The 12391-nt window shown below is 36.6% G+C and overlaps 1 protein-coding gene across 2 annotated transcripts in view; it reads left to right on the forward strand.

Moving 5' to 3' along the window:
- FAF1 (Fas associated factor 1) overlaps positions 1-12391 on the forward strand; it is a 461021-nt gene that overhangs the window by 408206 nt on the left and 40424 nt on the right. For both annotated transcript variants that reach the window (XM_038558075.1, XM_038558076.1), the window contains exons 16-17: positions 922-1002; positions 2654-2731. In XM_038558075.1, coding sequence (XP_038414003.1) covers positions 922-1002; positions 2654-2731 — 159 coding nt within the window. The remainder of the gene's footprint in view (positions 1-921; positions 1003-2653; positions 2732-12391) is intronic.

A 12391-nucleotide genomic window follows, 5' to 3' on the forward strand; every position in this document is an offset into this window, starting at 1 on the left:
GCACCTAAATATATACTGAATTAGAAAGTCAAAAAATTAGAAAGTGTTAAGTAAAACCATATGAAATTTCCTTTTTTAGAGATCCAGAACAGTCAAATATTGATGAATTTATGTGATTTACTCAGCTGAATATAGGCCCAAGGGAACCTATATTCTAATGTCAACAGATACCACTATTTATTAAATTTAAGTACATGTCTATACTTCAGAATTTAACAAATGAGAAATTCTGGTAGTTGAATGAATAATTTCATATGCAGTAATAGTTTAAATGTAGATGGATGACATAATCACCTCAGAAGCTAAACATGTTTTAAAAGATCATCAACTTCGATAACTGCTAAGTCTTCCATACTTCATGAGTGTGAGTGTTGCGGGGAAGACTTAGTTCAATAACCAAGCATTAGTGATGTGATATAGACTATAATTAACCAGGGCATTTTTCTTTCAGCTTCTTATGCTGACCACAGGCTATCCTTTACTCATCACCCAGTCTTAGCCCCAGTGGTGACAGTCTCCAAGTTTATCTTAGAAAAATCAGGAGAAAAGGGGAAGGGAGCTCATCATTGTGAATATAAACTGTCAGGTGTTTTGAAAAACAGTTTCTATATTATTGCATTTAATTCTTATAACAACTCTCTGAAACAAATACTATTTCTATTTTACGGTCAAAGAAACTGAGATCCAAAAAGGTGAAATAACTTGCCCAAGGTCACAGTTTATGAGGTAGAGCTAGGCTTCAGACATTCTTATTTCACTATCTACTGTGCTGTTCTTCTTGGCTTGTTTGCTTATTTCTAACCTATATACTTTAGAAATGCCTTATTTAATTCTAATAAATTCACAGAAGGGAATTATCATTGTTTTCTTCCATTAAAAAAAAGTAATATAGTAAAACATATTTGAATCTTTTCTTTTAAGGATGAACGTGAAGCCAGAGAAAATGTGAAGAGAGAGCAAGATGAGGCCTATCGCCTTTCACTCGAGGCTGACAGAGCAAAGGTAGGTTTGGTCAAAGGACTTCTAAGATAAAAAACACAACCCGAAATAGTCTTTCATTATTTAAGTGCCAGCCCTTTTACCAGTTTGATCCCTAAGAATGTTTGGTTTGCAATGGAGGAAGCTAGATTCAATTAACAGAATATAATTTTACCCTTGGTTTTTTGTTGTTGTTTTTTTATTTTCGATTTTTTTTTTAGAGAGAGAGATTTTATTTATTCATTTGAAATGGAAGGATAGAGAGAGAGAGCATGAGCATGGGGAGAGGAAGAGGGAGGAGAACTGGACTTCTTCTCACTTCTTATCCAAGAACACACAGCTTGCCACTGGCTGGGGTTAGACTTAAACACAGATCTGCTAATCCCCCCATTACCTCTCCTCAGCGACTTAAAAAATAGACATTATATATCAAGTAGAGATCAGTCATGGCCAAATGAACTATTAAGTGGCCACTGTGTGCAAACTTGGATATTGAGTGTGAGAAAGAATTCAGAGTAATGAATTAGGCAAATGCTAATGTAAATAGAAATGCACAAAATACATCTTTTGTGGGGCTCAATCCCAGGACCCAGAGATCATGACTCAAGCTGAAGTCAGATATTTAACCATCTGAGCCACCCAGGTACCCCTCTACCCTTGTTCATTTTGATAACAAGTTTTTTAAGAATCAAGAAATAAAAACAAAAATAGACCTAATAATTATTTTCCTTGTTTTTTAATCAGTCTGTGGTAAAAACCTAGCAAACTTATAAAAGTTTGAACTTGGACAGCCCGGGTGGCTCAGCAGTTTAGTGCCGCCTTCAGTCCAGGGCCTGATCCTGGAGACCTGGGATCGAGTCCCGTGTCGGGCTCCCTGCATGGAGCCTGTGTCTCTGCCTCTCTCTCTCTCTCTCTCTCTCTCTCTCTCTCTCTCTGTGTGTCTCATGAATAAATAATAAATAATAAAATAATAATATAAAATAATAATAAATAAATAATAAAAATAAATAAATAAAATCTAAAAAATAAAAATAAAAAGTTTGAACTTTAAAAAGTTCTTCAAGTGGTGTGCCTGGGTGGCTCAGTTCGTTAAGTGTCTGTCTTGGGCTCAAGTCATCCTGGAATCAAGCTCCGCAGCAGGCTCCCTGCTCCGTGGGGAGTCTGCTTCTTCCTCTCCCTCTGCCCCTTCCCCACTCATGCGCTCTCTCTCGCTCTCTCTCTCGCTCTCTCTAAATGAAATCTTAAAAAAAAAAAAAGTTTTTCAGGCGATTCCTTCTGTGCACTCAGGATCGAGAACACTGAGAACCACTGACTTATTTAATACTTCTTGAGTACCTGCTTCTCTGTTGGGCATTGAAGGAGGAGGTAACGAATAAGCTAGTTTCTGTCCTCAAAAGAAGGCTCACAATGTGGTGTAGAACAGTTAACTCAGCAAAAGAGACCAGAAAAAGGTCTTCTGAAGGATCTTGGCTGCCGCACGACGCAGAGCTACCATGGTATTAGTATGGGTACTTGACATGATTAGAGAGATGTGCTTGATTGTTGCTTCCATTTCCACTATTTTCAGAGAGAAACACTTCTGGTACCACAGTGCTGGGGGTGGGCTCTCTTTTTCCTCCTTTTTAAGTAAACCGTTGTTTATTGAGTGCTGGCTCCCTTCCTCTTTCATTGGCAGAGGGAAGCTCATGAACGAGAGATGGCAGAGCAGTTTCGTTTGGAGCAGATTCGCAAAGAACAAGAAGAGGAACGTGAGGTAGGGCGTAATTTCAAGTAAAGTTATTCAAAAGCTAGGTTTATTTCCACGGCATTGGATACTGAGGCTGTTAGTATTTCTTACTTCTTTCCACCTTTTCCAGACTCATTTTAAAATGGAAGATCTGACCTCTCCTTAAAAGAATGCTTCATGCTCTGAGGAAGATTCATGCTTTTCTATTCTTTTCAATTCCTTTTCTCTCTTCTTGCATGACCAGTGCTCCCATCCTCCCTGGATAGTGTCTCATCCCAAGAATACAAAGATTGTATTTTCTGCCCTTTCCCAGTCTTCATTTACCCTACTGGAAGAAACTGAGTTACTTCTGTGACATCTTGCACTGGGCCCCTAAATATGGGACATCCATTTAACATGGTTTATTTTTCCCCCCAAGTTCATGTCATGTTCATAACAATAGAGAGCATTTTTCATTCACTCATCTTGCAAATAGTTTTTTGAATACTTAGTATATCCCAAAATCTGTTAGGGGATAGGGTACAGATGTGGATCATCCCCACCAGGAGTACAAATCACTAGCCTAAAGTGCAGTGGGAACAAAGAGAAGGGGTGTCAAACAGCTTCCTAGGATGGTTTCACAAAAAAAGACTTTTAGAACTTTTTCTAGACGTGGGACTAATAGCAAATTTCACATATAGAAAGAGAAAACCATCTAACAACTGATGGAAAGGCCTGAGGGCCCTCACGTTAGCTGAGGAAAACTCCATTAGTCATCATTCCCAGTCAGAGGATGTCAGCTTGGACTTATTCAGTAAATATTTTTTGAACAAAAACTATGCTAGGCACTGAGAGAGAAACAGATAAGATAGTTTTTGCCTACAAGAAGAGATTGCATCTTGTAGGGAAGGTACATGTCTACAAGTAACAGCAAACCAAGGAAAAACTGCCAAATGACATAGAAGTAAAACATAATACTTAGAGAATTCATTGGCAAAGTAAAATCTTTTACAACTTTTAGAAACAGACCACACTATAGAAAAAGTGATAGGTCTTAAAAGATGTGTAATATTTCATGGTTTGGAAATCAAACTTTATTCGTGTTCAAACTTATTATTGAACCAGATACTATGCCTGACAAACCCTAGTCTCTGTACACTGAAGACTCTCAATAATGGAAGGTAGGGAATATTTTTATTGAGTATCTTCTGTGTATCAAGTACTTTTCTAGCTTCTGTGCATATGCTTAGTCACTGACTATTAAAACAAGCTACAAGATTAGAGACTTCTCTTTATGAGAGAGAAAACTGAAACTCATTGGGAAGTCACACATAAAAATGGAAAAACAAGATGAGTGAATGAAAAATTCATTCTGTGAACAAGGTCATATATCATTCTATATATCTATAGGATCATGTTTGCAGATTTTCATAAAAGTTAAGAGACAAATTTGTCACTATGCTCTTAGGCTATTTCAAGAAATATGGTTTAAAAATTTAGGACTCTCATTCTTTCATGCTCTTTCACAATGCACATGCTCTCAGTGGTTTATCTTCAACCGTATACTTAATAAAGGTCAAGTGTACACAAATAGCTGCATGTTTTGGATCTAGAGCTTGATAGTACGTGTATTTTCTTCTGATGATTTCTTCCTCTCATAGAAGACCCCATAAACATCCTTTAGCATACCTCAATATATATGTTCCAGCTGTAAACATGAGAGGGTGGAGCACAGAGGTAGGGAATTTACCACTAGTTATTACTGCACTTATCCATTGCTGTGCTCCCAGAAAACCAAGTTCAGGTAATGCTCCATATTCTACCCACACTTCCCCAGAGAGTCACAATTAAAGGCTCTTATAAATCTTACCATTAAGAACCTATCTTCTGTATATCTTAATTTAATTAAGTCTTATCCAAACTTACTTGACCCTTTTTTTCATGGAACACTAATTAACATATTTCAGCATACTCATGTATAACAGACAGTTTTGGGAAAGCTGGTATTGTGCAACCTCTGAAGAAATTGAGACTCAGGAAGATTATACAGTTTGCTTATGGTCACCAAACTGGTTGGACACATAATCTGGACTACAAGCTTGGTCACCTGACTTTTCACAGTAATACTGTCTTTCCTTCTAACCAGAAATCCTAACCCATGTAATTGTATTGAGAAATAAGAAATAAGAATGGTTTTATTATTTTAATTATCTCTAGTACTTCAAAATCCTTTGGAAAGATGAAGTATTGAATAGTCAAATCACCTTGGTTACAGGGAAATTCCTTAATGGTTGGTCTGATTTTGCTGTGTGGTGACTGTTGTAGTGAAATCAGTAAATCTAGGAAAACATTTTGATCTTGTCCTTGACCATGATAAGGAGAAAGGCTTTAAAACTATTCTGAAGGAAAAACGAAGGACAAAAAACTCCAGTATTTTACTAATTTATATATTTACTTGTTCTTTCCAAAATGAGTTTCAAGTAATTTACATAAAGATGTACAGTTCAAATGGCTTAAAAGGGAGAGAAAAGATATTATAATCAGGTTAAAGGAAAATAAAGACAAAAGTAAGATTAACATTTTGACAACAGACAATCCAGCACACCCAACCAAATGCATGTAATAGGATTCTGTACATTTGCTCAAAATGGACCACAAAATTTCTTCTATACTTCTCTTGGGCTAAAATGACTGTTTATATGTTTCACTTTATCTGTAACATCAGATAAAGGCCATTCTTTCTAAAGGTGAGATTTTTCAAGTGCTGAGACCTTAAAGCAATGTTTCTTTCTTGTGTTTCTCCTTCAAGAGGAAATTGTACAATATGGTGAATACTAGCCCCAAGTATATCTTATAGCTATAATAGCAAAAGGGAGTCATGTATAACAGCTTCTTATAGCTTTATATAATTCAAAGTCATAAGGCCAAAGAACAGTTTAATAAAAGCATCTCTGGAAAGACCCAAATAATATATTTTTTGGTAGTCCAGGTTAAAGCACAGATTTTATGGAAACTTAGAGAAATACATGAGGGCAGCCTCGGTGGCTCAGTGGTTTAGCGTCACCTTCTGCCCAGGGCCTAATTCTGGAGACCCAGGATCAAGTCCCACATCAGGCTCCCTGCATGCAGCCTGCTTCTCCCTCTGCCTGTGTCTTTGCCTTTCTCTCTTTCTCTCTGTCTGTCTCTCTCTCATGAATAAACAAATAAAATCTTTTTAAAAAATACATGAGCTACATATTCTTTAAGAAATCTTTACTGAAAAAAAGAAAAGAAATCTTTACTGAATATTGTTTTGCCACCAAATTTTTGGTAAGTAGAGGTTTCAGCTAAGATTATGGACTCCTGGGTCTTTTAATGAGTCAATATTTGCAGATATTTTGTTAATCTCCTTCAATGTGCAAATCACTGAATCATGTACTATAGATACTATATTGTATGTGACATAGCCCCTGCCCTCAGGAAGGTCACTGTCTAATATAGGAGGGTAGATGGATACAAAATAACTATAGGATAGGATCCTATGTGTTATAAAAACCATTAAAGTAGCACAGAGTGTTGACAATATTTGGATGAAGATGATTTCTGACGAGGAAGGCAATGAGAAAGATTTCACAGAGGGAAGAGGCTTTGGAAGATTGGTAAGAATTTTATGATTAACAGTAAAGTAGAAGAGCAGTTTGGATGGAGTCATGAATAGTAGGATGGCTGGATAATATGAATAAAGGGAGAAAGGCACAGGGCTTCTTCAGGGGATAGTAAACGGACAAATGTAGAACCCCGTCTAGTAATTAGATAAGGTTAAAAGGGCCAAGGTTTGGAGACTCACAAATGGGATAGAATAGGCACAAAGCTATTCCCTTTTGCTGCTGGTTCCCACAAAAAAGAAAAAGGTTACATGTTTGCCTATCTGCCCAAAGTTGTTTTCTTTTACATCTTGGTGCCTCCTCAAATAGATAATGTTAAATAATCTTAAAAGACCATTAAATGAAAAAAAAAAAAAAAAAGACCATTAAATGAGAGAAGAGAAGAGCATGGAATTACAAGCCTTGGTACTTCCCTTTAGTTTTCTGATTTGATCTTCACAACCATCCTATAAAACTCACTTGATATAGTATCATTACCATCTTACAGATGAAGAAATCAGATCACAGCAGGATTTAAAAAGCCTATTTTAAAATTCTTACCTAACATTTGCCTGGTAAAAGCAGAACCAGATCTTCTACTGGTATACTTTCTATTATCCCAAACTGGAAGAATGAAGGTGGGAACATGAATAGATTATTAAAGTAAAAAACTTCTCCTTATAATTTGTGTTTTTACTTCCTGTCACACAATGATAACACCACTCTATGAGCCACAAAGGTAATCATCCCTGCCATCATCATCATCAGTAGCTATTAAGCAATTAATTTGTGCTAAACTCTGTCCTTTGACATTATTTTTTTGAATCTCTACAACTTAATATGGTAGGTGCCAATACTGGAATACACCTTATTATAACTATAGAGACCATATATCCACAATTTCTTAAATAGTTTCACTTTGGAGTATTCTCCTGTTGTCTTCATGAACTATTAAAATAGACTAGAAATTCTAGTTTCGTGGTATCCAATACCAATCTACAGACTGTTCTTTATATCCCAGAAGCAGCCCAAAAGGCCTATGTCTGAATTTTGGTTATGACTATTTGCCTTGATTTACTTTATCCACCAGTGAGGCTATGTTTGTTGTAAGCAATCCATATTCTCTAGATGGATGATTGGTTGCCAGGAACACAGAATGGTTGCAAGATTGGGTCTGACCAACTGTTCTCATATAGGATCCATTCTGCTCCTTTGATGATCACAGAGTATCATGACTAAATTACTATCTGTACATTTGGCTCCCAAACTTACATCTCCAGCTCCTCCCTTTCCCTGAACTCCAGACTTGAATATTTCATTGCTAGCCCATCATCTCCCCGTAGGTGTTTAATAGCGCAAACTTAACATGTCTTAAATTGAACAATTGATCTTACCCTCCCCACTCAAAGGTGCTCCTCCTGCAGTCTTCCCTATTTTAATAGGTGGAAAACTTTCTAGTTATTTGAACCAAAAACCATGGAATCATCCTTGACTTCTCTTTTTCATATCCATATTTTATGGGCAAATCCTATTGGTTCTACCTTCAAAATACTTACACAATTCAGATGCTACTCACTAACTCCACCATTACCATCCTTTTGCAAGCCACCATTATCTGTTACCTGGATTACTTTAGTAACCTCCCAACTTGACTTGGTGCCTCCATTTTTGCCTTTCCTGTATGTCTTTTAAATTTTTTTTTTTTTATGATAGTCACACACAGAGAGAGAGAGAGAGAGAGAGAGAGAGAGGCAGAGACATAGGCAGAGAGAGAAGCAGGCTCCATGCACCGGGAGCCCGATGTGGTATTCGATCCCGGGTCTCCAGGATCGAGCCCCGGGCCAAAGGCAGGCGCCAAACCGCTGCGCCACCCAGGGATCCCTCCTGTATGTCTTTTAATAAATCCTTTTTAAAAAACAATTGGCACATCATGTTACTTCAAAAACCCACAATAGCTTCATATCTCAAAATAAAAGCTAAAACCTTTACAGTGATTCTAATCAACATCTGCAGGATTTTTATTTTTTTTATTTTTTTTATTTTTATTTTTTTAGAGTTTTACTTTTTTTTTATTTTTTTTTATTTTATTTATTTATGATAGGCACACAGTGAGAGAGAGAGAGAGGCAGAGACATAGGCAGAGGGAGAAGCAGGCTCCATGCACCGGGAACCCGATGTGGGATTCGATCCCAGGTCTCCAGGATCGCGCCCTGGCCCAAAGGCAGGCGCTAAACCGCTGCGCCACCCAGGGATCCCCTCTGCAGGATTTTTAAAAAGAAATTGACAAAAGTGATTCTAAAATTGATATGAATAGGCAATAGAACTGTAAAAGCCAAAACAATTTTGAAAAAGAACAAAACTGGAAGACTACCAGGGTTCAAGACAGTATATTCAAGACAGTGTGGGAATTGGCAAAAGAACAGACCCATATTTCAGTGAGACAGAATAGTCCAGAAATAGACTCACACATATGGTCAGTTGATTTTTGACAAAGGTGTAAAGGCAAGTCAATGGAAAAAGGATAATCTTTCAACAAGTAATGCTGCAACTATTGAATGTTCATATGTAAAAAAATGCAAAAACACAGAACAATTTCTAAAAAACCTTCCCAGTCCATTTCTTGCATCATATGCAAAAATTAACTCCAAACAGGTCGTAGACCTACAACTATTAAAGACCTAGAAGAAAACATAGGGAAAAAAATCTTCATTATCTTAAGTTAAGCTAAGATTTCTTAGACCTAACACCAGAAGCACAATCTGCAAAATAACAAGTATCTAAATTAGACTAAATCAAAATTAAGAACTTCTACTGTTCAAAGACACTGTTAAGAAATTGAAGACAAGGCACAGACTGAGAGAAAATCACATACCTACTGTCTAGAATACATAATGAACTATCAACATTCAATAAAAAAACAAATAACCCAAGTTTCTAGATGGACAAAATATTTAAACAGACGCTTCATCAAAGAAGATATACACAAGGGCAAATAAGCACATGAAAAGATGCTCAACATTATTAGTCATTAGGGAAATGCAAATTAAAACCACAATAGATACACACCAATTAGATGGCTTTTTGAAAGAAAAAATTACTGGTAAAGGTGAAGAACAACTGGAACTCATATATTAATGATGATAGTCATTAAGATAGCAAGTCCACTTTGGAAAATAATTTGGCACTTTGTTTTAAAGTTAAACATACATGTACCATATGACCCAGCAGTCAGACACCTAGATATTTACACGGGTGAAATAAAGTAATAAAATTTATGTTCACACAAAAATCTGTGCATAAATATTTATAATAGCTTTATTTGTACTACCAAAAACTGGAAACAACTTAAGTGTCCCCCAGCTGGAGAAGGAGTAATCAAACTGATAATATCTATACAATGGGAATACCACTTGGCAATAAATAAGAAACTACTCATATAATCAACATCATAGATGAATTTCAAATACATTATACTAAATGAAGGAAGCCACTTATATGATGTTTATGACTGTATTTATATAACATTCTAGAAAGGTAAAACTAGGGATGGAAAACAGGTTGGAAGTTGCCAGGGGCTAGAAATGAGGGAATTGCTTGTGTGTGTGTGTGTTTGTGTGTGTGTGTGTGTGTGTGTGTGTGTGTTTCGGGGGGGGGGTGATAGAACTGTTCTTTATCGTGATTGATGATGGTTATGTAAATATATGCATTCATCAAAACTCACAACTATACATTTAGAGGGATGGGTTTTACTGCATATAAATTATATCTCAATTCTAAAATGGGGGAAAAATCATTACAGAGGCTACTCAAAGCCATGTATGATTTATTCACCCCTCTCCTTTGATTCCTCTTTAACCAACTCCATCCCCCTCTTCCCCTGATCTTCTGCTTCAGGCACCAGGGCTTGGCAGTTACTGTGACTTCTGTCTGTGATACTTCTCTCTGATCTGAATGTCCTTGTGACTCCCTCTCTTTAGGTCTTTGCTCACTGGCATAGTTGTTGCACATTGAGGCTTACACAGTTGGTTTATTTGGGTTTTTTTTTTTAAGATTTATTTATTTTAGAGAGAGGAGTGGGGAGAGCATGTGTACCCTGCGGGAGGCGCAGAAGAAAAGAATATCATGCAGACTCACCGCTCAGGGCTGGGCTCAATGCAGGGCTCATCGTGGGGCTCATCGCCAGGTTCTGTCTCACCACGCATGAGATCATGACCTGAGCCAAAACCAAGAGTCAGAGGTTTAACCAAACTGAGCCGCCCAGGCGCCCCAAGGCTTACAGAGTTTAAAGTTGTACCCCTCCTTCCTTTCTACCAGCCTCCCTGTATTCTCTCCATAGCACTCGTTACTTTGTGACAAACTATACATTTTCCTATGTGTGTATTTGTTGTCTTTCTTCCACCCTTCTAAAATACAGGCTCAAAAAATAAATAAATAAATAAATAAATAAATAAATAAATAAATAAATAAATAAATAAATAAATAAATAAATAAATAAATAAATAAATACAGGCTCCATATAAGCAGAATTCTTTTAATCTATTTTGTTCACTGATATTTTCTTATCATTTAGAACAATGCCTGGCACATAGGAGGTGCTCCGTAAGAATTCATGGAATTAATGACTGTTAGCCTATTTTAAACTCTGCTTTAACTAGCTATAAACTGTTATTTGGTGGGTACCCAAAGAACCCTAAAAGATACTGTGTGCATGCATGTACTTATGTATGTGTATATGTATATGTGTAAATTTGTATATGTATATGTGTAAATTAAGTCAGTCCTTGATTTTTATTTTTAAGAGACTGGTATACGTATATATTATTTTTCCTGTTTAAAAATCATAGCTATGTAGAAACTGCCTTTTCTGGGTGTCTATCTTTACTACCAAATTTCACTTCAAATAAGTCCCCATTTCTCATCCCTCAGACATGAATGCTCTGAGTATTCATATTTTTTAGTAAGACAAAATGTCCAAGATCAATTTATATTTCCAACTTATACTAGGTTTCCTTGTTTTGCTACAAACCTAAAATAATGCAAATAAAAAGTTATATTTGTTGAGCAAACCAAATTGAAGCTTAACAATGGTGTTTACTATGACTGCTATTCAAGTATGGGTGTCCTTTATGTCGTTTTGTAACAATATTTACTTACATGAAGCCTTTGTTTTTAGCCAGTATATTTGAAACTGAGCTACTGATGTGTTCTTTTTTGCTAGTAAAACTTGAGTCCTCAGATCCCAAGGTTGCCAACTTACCTAATATTCCTTCATTGTTTTCCACATTGGGACCACTGGTGTGGGATATCTAAGGTCTGTTTTCATTCTGGGGAAAAGCCCTAGAGACTGGGTGCATTGAGGAAGCAGATATTGTCTGCACAATGAGTGGGGTAATGAGCTACTGTTGTTTATTCTTCTGTAGTATAATTGGTTCAGTTCAGACAATAATGTAGCATCTGTTGTTATACCGTGCAGGGAAATGTCAAAATAGAAAGCAAGCAGACAGGTGGATTAAAGGGAGAACAGGAGAAGAAACCAGGAAATATCACATTAAGTTCTGATTTAGAGTAGGTGCAGAGGGATTATAGTAATGATAATGATAACACCAACAACAACTGTCATCTGTTGAGCACAGTATTACATCCTGAGGTTCCATGCTAGGCACAACTGAATGCTGCCATGTGTCAGCACTTGATAAGTACATTTACTTATAAACATTTACTGCATTTTATACGAAAACCTTTGTGAGGAAGGTATTATTGCCCCTTTTTCTTATATGGGATAACTGAAGTTCGTGAAGACTGTCATATGCCTAATAGCAAGATTTGAACCTCTGTCTGTCATACCAAGGCCTATTTACTAGCCATTCATCACGTTTAATTATTGAAGTTTTTTTAAACTGCAGTACTAGAAGTCAGGATAGTGATTAACTTTGAGGAAAATAATTTTTAGGAAGGAGACAAAAGGGCTTCTGAGATGCTTGATCAGGGTGCCACTTTTATGTTCACTTTTGAGAAACTTATCAAGTTGTGCATTATTGCACACTATCTCAATGCACTGTACTATGCACACTATCTCATATGCATG

The sequence above is a fragment of the Canis lupus genome, chromosome 15 (genome assembly GCF_011100685.1).
Source record: "Canis lupus familiaris isolate Mischka breed German Shepherd chromosome 15, alternate assembly UU_Cfam_GSD_1.0, whole genome shotgun sequence".
NCBI classification, from domain to species: domain Eukaryota; kingdom Metazoa; phylum Chordata; class Mammalia; order Carnivora; family Canidae; genus Canis; species Canis lupus.